The following is an 11,246-nucleotide window of genomic DNA, read 5'->3' as shown; positions in this document are numbered from 1 at the left end:
CTGGTTCCTGATTGGTCTGTACTTGTGCAAACCAGGTCTCCAAATCCTCCTAGTTTGACTGGTCCAAAAGACATTGTCAGGGCTATTCAGAATTGTGCCACTCTGATTGGTCAGTGAAGATGCGATGGGGAAGTACTTAAAATCTATTGGTTGAACTACAATTCCAGGAACTCCTTTATAAATGTTGACTCAGCTAGCAAGAACACAAGGTAGGCAGGCCCCATGGTGTGACTTTTCCCTTAAGTGTGGTTTTGGTGAGGGGCTCCAGTTTAGAATTGGCTCTAGGCTCTGCTTTATTGTGTTTTGTTTTGTTAATTTCAGCCCAGTTAACTCAGAGAAAAAAGTAGGGGCCACATTCAATACCAAAACAACCCACTCTTTAAAAGCAGTTTTCTTCTGTAACTGCCTCAACAGTCTCAGTAACACTGTGACTTTCTCTGATATTTATAGGCCTTCCAGACACTAACTCCTTTCCCTTTCCCTGGGTGGCCCTTGGTTCTTGAAGAAGTGACCAGGAGAGCCAAGAGTTGCCCAACAGGTGGAACACAGAGTCCGCCTGACTACAGGGCGCTTCTGGCTAGCCTTCGTGCGACTTCACGCCCCCGGGCTACTCCGAAGCAGGGCCGCTGAGAGCGGGCCCAGCGCGCTGGGTTCACGTCTCCTCCACGCCCACCTCCTCCCGCTAAGCGTCCCCTCCTCTGGCCAAAGCTCGGACTCTTGGGGCTGCCCTTATTGTTGGTCGCGTCTGTTACTTTGTGGGCCGGGTGACATGAATGGATGAGCTGGACACACCTTCCAGCTTTCTTTAAAAAAATCCGGTCTGGATCTGCATAGAGAGAGGGAAGGACGCCCCCCCCCCCCCCCCCCCCGCGCCCCCGGAGCCTACCCCGCGGGGCAGGAAAAGGCACAGCTTTTCCCTCCCACACTCCTCCCATTTTTAAAAAAACGCCTGACCCAAATAAATAATACCGTTCCAATTCTACTGGCGTCCTCGGGACCCTCTCCTTCTTCCCCGGGGCGCACGAGCTAGAGGCGGGCGTGCGACCGGCCCCCGGTCGCCACACCATGCTGCCCAGCGCCGTGGCGGCCCACGCCGGCGCGTACTGGGACGTGGTGGCTTCCTCCGCGCTCTTCAACTTCCCCGCAGCGCCCGGCTTTGGCAACCTGGGCAAGAGTTTCCTGATCGAGAACCTGCTGCGGGTTGGGGGCACCCCGCCGCCGGGGCTGCAGCCACCCCCGCCCCACGGACCCGCGGCCGCCCTCGTCACGACCACCGCAGGCGCTCAGGTCCGGCCCCTGCCCGCCAGCCCGGTCCCCCTAAAGCTGTGCCCTGCTGCCGAACAAGTCAGCCCCGGCGGGGCGCCCTATGGCACTCGGTGGGCTTTTCAAGTGCTCAGCCCCTCGGCAGACGGCGCAAGGCTGCCGGGCCGGGCTCTTGGGGATCGAGACAGTACCTTCCACCCTTCAGCCCCAGGTGAGCCTGCACTCCCTTCCCAGCTGAGTCCAGCGTCTCCCGGTCTGCGGGTCCTGGGACCTGGGCGCGCCAGCGATGCGCACTGCGCGGGGGGCGCTTTGGCCCCAGGGCGCAGCAATCCACTATGGCCTGGAACCTTCCTAGAACTTCATGAGTTTTAGAGGAGATGCCACTTCGGGCATAACGAGGGTAACTACCACTAATTGTGACACCCCCCACCCCCCACCCCCGGCAGCCATACCACCAGCTTTCTTTCTGATCCTTTCTTTCAACAGGTGGTAGGGCTACCTGGATTTCTAGGCCTTAGGGGAGAAACTCTAAAGGCACCTCGCTGTTAGCTGGAAAGGACAGCCTCAGTGCCTGGGTCTCTGGGCTCGCTGGATCAGTTCCACGGGATTTCCCAAGTTCAACGTTTTTGCCCACCCATCTTTTTCCGGAGGCCGCGACACCGGCTCCCCGGGAAGTTCCTGGCAGGGAGAGCTTCGCTCCGTCCGCTTTGGGGCATTTGCCACTTAGACTGTTGCGACGGTCAGGGCCCTTCACGAACGCTCCCAAAGACCTTCGGAAGGATAGTTGGGCAGTTTGGCTTTGGATCACTAAGGCGCGAAGAAATCAGGCCGATTTTTTGCTTCGTGCTGAGTTGAAACGGCTGAATTGGCACCTGGAATAGGACTTTCACTAGTAAATGAGAATTGACCAAAAGAAGGGCAGTTTTGGTTTGTTTTAATTCCCGCATAAAACTTAAGTCGTGTGAATGGGGAAAGGATGGACTATATTGGGTCAGATATTCGCTCAAGCTTATGGAGGGTCTACCGAAATTCGCAGTATAAAAGGAAAAAGATTCAGAAGCTGAGATCTAGTTAGATTAATTTTTTTTTTCTGTCTGCGTCCTTAGACAATCTTAACTCATTCTTTTAATCCCAGTGGGTTTGTCCAGAATGACTAATAGACACTTTTTTCAGCAGATTTCATTGTCCCAGTAAACTGCCGGATCAAATTTATTGCTAATGTCCTTATAGAATTTAACATGTTTAAAACCTGTCCTGGTCTTTCAGTTTGGAATGGTTACTAACAGAATGGAACAAATATAATTATATGAGCAGTGGTCTTATTCACATCGTGTAAAACCTAAATTCTGGAAGCCTTTTTGCACCCTGGAAGAGGCACAAATATAGTTAAGGCCAAGTATATATGCTTTGGAAATTTGGGCCACTCTGTTCTTTTTTAAGTAATAGGAAAATTAGAGACATAAAAAGCAATTTCAGGTAGACACGTGTTAGTAAATAATGTCTCATAAAAATAACATTTTCAAGAAAATTTAGTGATTTGCATAACTTTTGATGGATTGGCATTATTGTTTATAGAAGTTATTTTTCAAGGACCCTTATATTACTCCTGATTATGATTTGCTACCCAACAATAGAAAATTATCTTATTTTAACCTTTGTAGATTTTACAAATTAAATTTAAACCAAATGCTGATCAAATACAGATATGTCAATAATTCTCAAAAATAGTTTCATATACCTATTTGTTTCTTTCAAAATATGTATTACAATTATTAGGAAAAGTGTTTCCTAAGTACATTTTTTAATTTTCAAGAACATATTTATTTTTGTATGCTTATTAAAATGCAAAAATGATTTTTTTGAATAAGTAACAGTATAAGAATTTATATTTTTCTTTGAAGTATTCTAATGTAGAGTACATTTTTCCTAATATTTTATCCAGTCCTCACTGAAGATTTTATGCCCTTAGGTTAATTTTCATTTAAACAAATAACCTTTTATTTCAAAAAATTATTCTTAAAAAGAGTGCATTTAATTCTTGAAAGTAGAAAAATGTCTCAAGAAGAAAACTACAGACCTGGAAATTTGTGCCCACAAATATACTGCTTGAAACCAGCATTTACATTCATTTATTTTCAAAATTTGACAAAGTGTAGTAGTCTCAGCATGCCCAGTTTTATTTAAATGATAAATTCTTGCCTTACCAGATGTTATAGAAATTATTTTATACTGTGTAGAATTATGAAGTTAAAATGAGCACATTGAAGGTTAGCTATCACCTGAAAATTAGAAGAGGATGGAAGTGAGTATGGGCTATAGAGAGTACAGAGGAGACGGAATGGCCACTGTTTTCAGAAAGATAACAGTATTTCTTTCTGAAAAGGTAGCGAACAACCAATTTTGATTCATTAGACATCAACTTAGTAGTGAATCACATAATGTGATTTTTAATCATTCCAGCCTCTTGACTACCCACTTTTTTTTCTCAACCTTAATTTGTTGAGTGCACCTGTCTCAATGTTGAATAAGAAAACCCCAGAGATCTCAAGATCATTGGTGCAATACAACACTATTTAACTAGGGACATGTTTCTGCTTCATCATTATTATTTTTTTTACCTGCTATTAATTATACCATATATTTTATTCATTCAGCAAATGCTTACTGTCTTCCATGTGTCAGTCTTTGTTCTAGGTCATTGATATAATAAAGGAACAAAACAAGTAACCGTCTCTGCCCCAAGTGGAGCTTACACTCCGTGGTCTGTACTGCTTTATGGTTTACCAAGCATTTTTTAAGTTGCTAGGCACTTTAATCCTCACAATAGGCCAATTATTTTTCCTACAATAATTATTTCAATCGTAGTATTATTTTTGTTTGAAGTATCAGGATAAGCATCTTTGAACTTGTGAAAGAAAAATAATTGCCCAAATCTTCATATTTCTTAGATTAATCTTTCATTGATGAGAAACTAATAAGGGATAATTGGATAACCAATTACATGTATCACAGTAATAAATCAGATGTGATTTTGTGTCTGAGCCTATAAAAGAAATTGGCTTTCCCTTTTATCTCATTATATGTCTGAAAGGTACTGACAGTTAAACAGTAAGGCAGATTTATTTACAGGTCAGGAATGAAGTTATAGCTGTCAGTGTTTTGTCCCTGAAAATTGGCAAGTCTGACTATGTAGCACAAGAAAAGAAACATCTATAGCTATATGTTGCAGTTGTTCATATAGAGTAGTTTAAAAACTTTATTTTAAAAATCAAAGAACATTCCTCAGAGGTTGAGAGGGGCATATTTAGTATAATAGTAGGTCATAAGAATGTTTACCTCCAGGGGCTGTAGCTGAAAAAGTAAATAAATAAAAGTCTTGAATTTATTATAGTTTATTAGTGGAAACCAGGAGGGTTTGCAAGTAAATCCTAATCATCAGAGATCCCTTCCCAGCAGTTTATTAATGTCATTATTTGGCAAATCTTGTGCTAGATTAAAATATTTTAATTTTGTATATAAAATGATTTAAAATATATACAGAAAATATACTTTTATATGTAAAAACTTGTCTTGAAATGTAAAAAGCTGAAATATTAAAATATTTTAATGCCATCAATTATCTTCAAAAGAAGTAGAACAAATAGCCTTTCTTTTAATATTTGTTATTTTAAGCATTTTAGACAATGTTGGACATAATTTCCTGACTATAATTTATTTTTTAAAAATCTACTTTATGCTGTATATAAAGGGATTAAAAAGCAAATGTTTATTCTGGATAGATGAATTGAACTTTCTTCTCTTTTTTTTTTTAAGCAACTTTGTCAAATGTACTGTAGAGCACAGAAGTGGAAGGTGAGCCATTGGACTTTCTCTGGCGCCCTGTTAGGATTGTTTCTTACCAATAACACTTAATGTGCAGTCTAGTTTTTTTGTCCACCCCAGTCTCAGTTGCTAAACCTTGATTCTGTGTTAAACTTAGGTTGTGTCCTCCAACCGATAGTTTCTCCACTTTCACTGAGATACAGTGAAAGTGTGAAATAAAATAGCTTCTCTTACATTTTAGGCACTTGGAGAAGGGAGAAGATGGATCTGTGCTCCAAGAGGAGATTCTAGTTCAAGTGAAGACTTTATGATCTGATTTATTAAGCCAGAGTGTGTCACTTAATTTTGCTAACACCATGCTATCAATTTGCTTTGGCAAATTAGAATCACAGCATCTTGAATGTTGATGATGCTGACCCAGGACAGAGAGAATCGGGAATTGAGATAATGATGGGATCCATTCAAGTGGTTTCTTGCTCAGGTTACCACGCCAACCATCTTTTGTTGGAATTTGTATATAATATTGAACCATATTCTTACTACATCTGATTTTTTTTTTGTAATATGCTTAACATATATTTGGAGTTATATTAACCTAATAATAACATTTACACGGTTTGTGAAGAATCAGCTCTGAACAAATTGTTATATGGTCTCCCAGTTAATAAATCTCCAAGTTCAAGGAGATGTTCTTGAAAAGAATCAATAGGGCTAATAATCTGTTTACCACTGGTACTGACTAAGTCACAGTCCTTACAAAATAATGTGTGAGTTGAAAGTACAACAGGATAATTTATGTGCACTTGATTTGCCTCTGACTTTAACACCTAGCCCTCTCCGAGCCCCTAACATATGCTTCTCTACTTCACCTTAACAACAAGGAATTCTCAGTTTGTTAATGTCTATTGAAATTATTGAGGTTATAATAAAATGGGACTTTATCCAGCAGGCAAGTAGAAACATTTTAGAACTTTCCCCTTAATTAATATTCCCTCTAAGAGTGTGAGGGTTATTTTAAGAGGCACCATGGCTTTAATGCCTAGAATATTGCATACGGATTTATGCAGAAGTAAATTTAGGATTCAGAGAGTTCAAGGTGACGTGTAAGAAGCCAAAGGATGCCATATGTTGTGGGCAATTTAAAAGGATTTCAACAGTGGCTTTATCTACATTTGTTTGCCATAAATGTAGCCCAGATGTTGGGAGCAGAGCTGTGTATTAGACTCTGTTTTTTTCCTCTTTGAGTGTGCAACCTCTTTCCTGTTCTTGTGCCATTTCATGGTTAGGTTTGCTGCTGAACAATGGAAGAAAGGGCAACAACTGGAAAGTAAAGGGGCAACATAGGTAATGGATGTGTTTATAAAATACTTTGAGGTTCTTCGCTATGAACATTTTTATGGAAGTGAAATGTTATTTAAAATATTTAAACAAATGTGTTCTTATGTTAGGGTGGGAAGGATGTAAATGCTTTATTAACTCCTCACTCAACCTATTTTCCACAACCCTATTTCTGTTGTTGACACTATCCATAATTTTAGAATTCATCTTATTATCTGTATTTTGAGGGGACTTGATTTGTAACTCTTAATACAGTGTTTGTCCACTTACTCTTGGGTTAACAGAGACTCTAAAATTTTTTCTTAATGACAGTGATTTTTATTTAGTAGTGAAGGTGTACACTTTTTAAATCAGTTAAGCAATTTCACATTTTTATTCAGATACACCTGGAATTTGTCAGTTACAAAAGGACAAATTTTAAAAATAAACTATGATTTTTTATCTAGGAATGCTTAGAATCCCTATTTAAAATTTCATTAGATCATGCTTCTACTTTATACTCTTTTAGTAAAAAAAAATTGGATTTTTGCCGTAACATATAATATGCTTACTAGAGCCTTGGCTATTTTATTCCAAAATATTTTATGTTACTTTCAGTAATGTTTCCACTTTTAATGAAATCTCTCCCTTTTATTCTTTTTAGCCTCCAGTCAATACTTGATTTGGCAATGCTGAGTGATTCATCACTTTATATTAAATTACCGTACTGATTTTATATTTAATAGTACTATTCACTCTGTCAATCAGCTATTAGTTTGGAATATTTGAGGGGCACATTTTTTGTGAGTTATGTGAACAGTAAATTTGTGGTATTAAAATTCTCTCTGAAGTCAAAGATCAAAAAACCTCTATAAGTTTTTAGACTTTCGTTTCAGAACCAAAGCGTCCATTGAAAGGAAAGAAAAAAAATGTTCAAGTATTTTTTATATATTGTTGAATATTGAATTACCTTCTTGTTTATAAATATTACAAAGATGAACTAGGTTTTTCACTTTTCTTGCACACATTCAGGTACCATATACAGCAACGTGAATTATATTAATTCTAAGTGACCCTCAGAAATATATAGAATATATATGAATGATATACATTTCTACCAGTCCTCTTGAGAGGGCTCAAAATATCTTCTTCTTTAAAACTTTAAATCTCTGACACTTTTTAAATACAAATATTTTAACGAGTTAGTAAGCTATTCTTTGAAAGATTTATATATATTAAAAGAGATGAAAAATTACGGCTGCTGGAAAGCTTTTTAGTGGACTTACCTCTCTGGCTGGATTGCCTTTAGGTGTGTTGAACCAATATTATAGTTATATTGGGTGTGAAACCAGAAGACAGTCTGATTCTACATACTTTCTATAGGTGCTTTTGTACTACACAATGAATTGTTGCAAAAAAACTGTGTGGCCTGCAAAGCCTAATGCATTTACTATCTGACCCATTATGATAAAAGTTTGACAGCAGCCATGGCCGGTTGGCTCAGTGATAGAGCGTCAGCTGGGTGTGTGGATGTCTTGGGTTTGATTCCCCGGCAGGGCACATGGGAGACTGCCCATCTGTTTCTTTGACCTTCCCCCGCTCCTTTCTCTCTATCTCTCTTTTCCCCTCCTGCAGCCAAGGCTCCACTGGAGCAAGCTGACCTGGGCGCTGAGGATGGCACCATGGCCTCACCTCAGGTGCTAAAATGACTCTGGTTGCAACAGAGCAAGGGCTCAGATGGGCCGAGCATCGCCCCCTGGTGGGCATGCCGGGTGGATCCCTGCCAGGTGCATGCGGAAGTCTGTCTCTGCCTCCTGCTTCTCACTTAAGAAAAATACAATCAATCAATCATTCAATCAATCAATCAATAAATAAGTTTGCCAGTACTTTCTCCAAAGCATAAATGGCAAATTGGGTAAATTTCAAAATACTGTGTATTTTCTATGTTGGTTTTAGCAACACTTTTGTAGTTTTATAGCCTAGATTCAAGTCAAAGGTCTTTATAATACTGAATGTATAATCCTAAACAATTCATGTAATCTCTTTGAACTTCTGTTTCTCCATTTCAAAATGAAAACTAATATTAGGCTTGACATTTGACTTTCAAATACATACCTCACAAGCTCATATAACATACAGGGAAAGATGTAAAAGACCCTTTTGCATTAATTCACCGTAATTAAAATATTGGTGAAAGGAGTATTGCTGTGTAAGTAAGAAATCATCTCCAAACCTAGAGGCTTAAAGGAGCAATTTATCATATCCTCTCTCTTTTTTGTGGGTTGGGCTCAACTCGGTGGTTCTTCCTTTGAATCTCACTGGGGTTAGATGCCCTCTGGAGCAGCAGGTCCAAGATGGCTGCCCACATGGCTGACAGTAATGCTGGCTCTTGACAGTGTGCTCAGCATCTATATAGAGGTGTTCCAACATCTATACTTGGACTTTCCAATTGTTTTGAGTTCCTTATAGCACAGCGCCTAGATTCTGAAAGGGAGATTTATAAGAGCAAACATGGCAAAAACCCCTGGCTTCAACTCAAGGCTTCTGACTGAGCCTTGGAAGTTCCAGAATGTCACTTATTTTATATTCCTTGGTCAAGCAAGGCAGCAAGACCACCCCAAATACAAGAGAATGGAAAATAGATCCCACCTCTCAATGGGAGGAGTGCCAAATTATTTGCAGCCCTTTAAAATCTGCCACATCAGATGCAATTCCTGCTGGACCTGCCTCCTGCTGGAGTAGACCAGTGCAGGAGTTAATCAGAGTGGTGTAACTGGGAGCTCAGCCTTCATTAAGGCATTTAGAATTCTGAGAGCTACAGGTACTATTCTGTTATGGTATTCTCTCCTATGATTTTATAATAAAAAGAGCAGAGGATTTTCTCAAATTTAGCTTACAGCTGTCTAATGGAGACTCCTTGAAGAGAGAGGCAGCCGAGGTAGTAACCATCTTTGGTTATTGCAGTAAGCTAGGGCTCCACAGGTTGAGGAGAAGCCGGACTCAACCCACTAAGTCACCTGCTAGTGTAAGGATATAGGAGATGGTAGGGGGAATGTACAAATACACAGTTATCATTACTTACTGCTACAGTGTATTGTTATGGCAGTGGGATCCTTCCATTTAGCCCTTCCTTACTCCATCTTATCTCATTCACCACTGCCAGGTGAAATTTTCTATAATATAGCTCTTGTTAGATCATCAAGCTACTCACGGAAACCTTGATTATTCCCATCTGACTCTCGGATCAAATAAAACTATTCAGTTTTCCTTTTCAGACCTTAATTCCAGGAGCCACATTTAGCTCCTCCATCCCCATTGCTTAGTGTTCACTCCTTTGGCCGTGTCTCAGCACTCAGGGTGCCTCCCTCACCTGCCCCATGCGTCACTTCCATCCTTGCCCTCCTCATGTTCATGCCACCTTTCCTTTCTGGAATGCCTTCTTTCATTTTTGCCATTCCAAATATCTTCTAAATCAAGGTCCAGATTAAGATTTCTTTTTTCTGCTTAAAGCCTTTGACAAAGCCTTCCTAACAATATTATTATTTTTTTTAACTTGCATTTGTATTACAGAGGAAGTCTAGACCATGCTGCTGCATCTATTTTTTTTAAGAGTTGATCTTAAATTATCTAATAGTGGTGAGAATAAAGGCATTGTTTTGTGTTCTTTCCCGTGGTCTCATCCTGGCTATCCATTATAATCACTGGTGCAGCTTTTGAGAAAATGCTGTGCAAGGGAGCTCACTTGTAGCTAGCCTGATTAAATCAAATTTGTGTGGGGCCCAGACATCTGTCTCTTTGAAAAATACTCTGGATAGTTCTAATGTGTATTAGGGTTGAAAAACATTGGTTAGGAAAACAGTATGATTTTTTTTCCGATCTCATCTCCTTCTTGGGGAATGCTTCCTATTTAACAAAACAACATTAATATTGGAGTATGGGGAAATGTAAATTTTATTTCTTTGACCAGCAGATTTAAATCTGCTACGTTAAAGAACATTAAAAAATAGAAGCTCCTCCAGGGGAAGAAACTATCCTTTTCTATCTTTTTAGTCCCAACACACAGTGAACTATGTGGCACTTGGTAGATATGCAATACATTTTATCTGTACAGAGTTAGAAGACAGAATCAAACAAGTAGACACTGCATGTGATTTAACTTCTCATGAGCTATACCAGAACTGGAAGACTTTTGACTTTCTATCTCTGAAGTACTTAAGGCCAAAAAAGAAAAAAAGTTGCTGATTTCTGTTGTTTTTAGATAAGCAAAAGGTAAAGGATGAATTGAACTTTCTTTCCCTTGTGATTGAAGTCATATTGCAAGGAAATCACATAAATGAATTATTTACAGGTTGTGTAATAAAATAAATAACATAATTGGATAACTGATATTTCTTAAGTCTTACTAGACAAGACAGACAGTTGCCATCCATCAGTCTCGATTTTGGGTCTATTTTACTCCACACAGTCTGTTCAATTATGTATTATTTTTACATCAGAAGTTTAGATTTCTTTATTCTCAGTGGTTATGTACTTGAAGGATGTCTTTAAAACCATCCTTTTAAAATTATTGAATTCCCTCTTATTCTTTCCCAGAGGTATTTTTGAACCTTTGGTTGTCTCAGTAAGGAATCTTGGGACCTTTGCTCATTTCTCCTCATCCTTCTTAACATGTCTGCCAAAACAGCATAGCATTGTAATGGGCTCCTGAAATTTATTTGAAGGTTTTATTAGTGACCTTTAGTAGTCTTTCTCTGAAATGTCAGCTCAACTCAGTGCCACAGTTTGCATTGACAATAAAAAAAATGGGGTTTCAGCCCATTTAGATACCTGTTGTTCCTCTCCAT

The 11,246-nt window shown here is 39.3% G+C and overlaps 1 protein-coding gene across 1 annotated transcript in view; it reads left to right on the top strand.

Annotated features, from left to right (window-relative positions):
• The first annotated feature begins 1,065 nt into the window (after positions 1–1,065).
• DBX2 (developing brain homeobox 2) overlaps positions 1,066–11,246 on the top strand; it is a 36,077-nt gene continuing 25,896 nt past the window's right edge. Inside the window, exon 1 of the mRNA XM_066365794.1 lies at positions 1,066–1,474. Within this exon, the coding sequence (XP_066221891.1) occupies positions 1,066–1,474 (409 nt within the window). The remainder of the gene's footprint in view (positions 1,475–11,246) is intronic.

The sequence above is a fragment of the Saccopteryx leptura genome, chromosome 2 (assembly GCF_036850995.1).
Source record: "Saccopteryx leptura isolate mSacLep1 chromosome 2, mSacLep1_pri_phased_curated, whole genome shotgun sequence".
Classification (NCBI taxonomy): domain Eukaryota; kingdom Metazoa; phylum Chordata; class Mammalia; order Chiroptera; family Emballonuridae; genus Saccopteryx; species Saccopteryx leptura.
The sequence above is the reverse complement of the archived record's forward strand: the minus strand, read 5'-3'. Positions and strand labels throughout refer to the sequence as shown.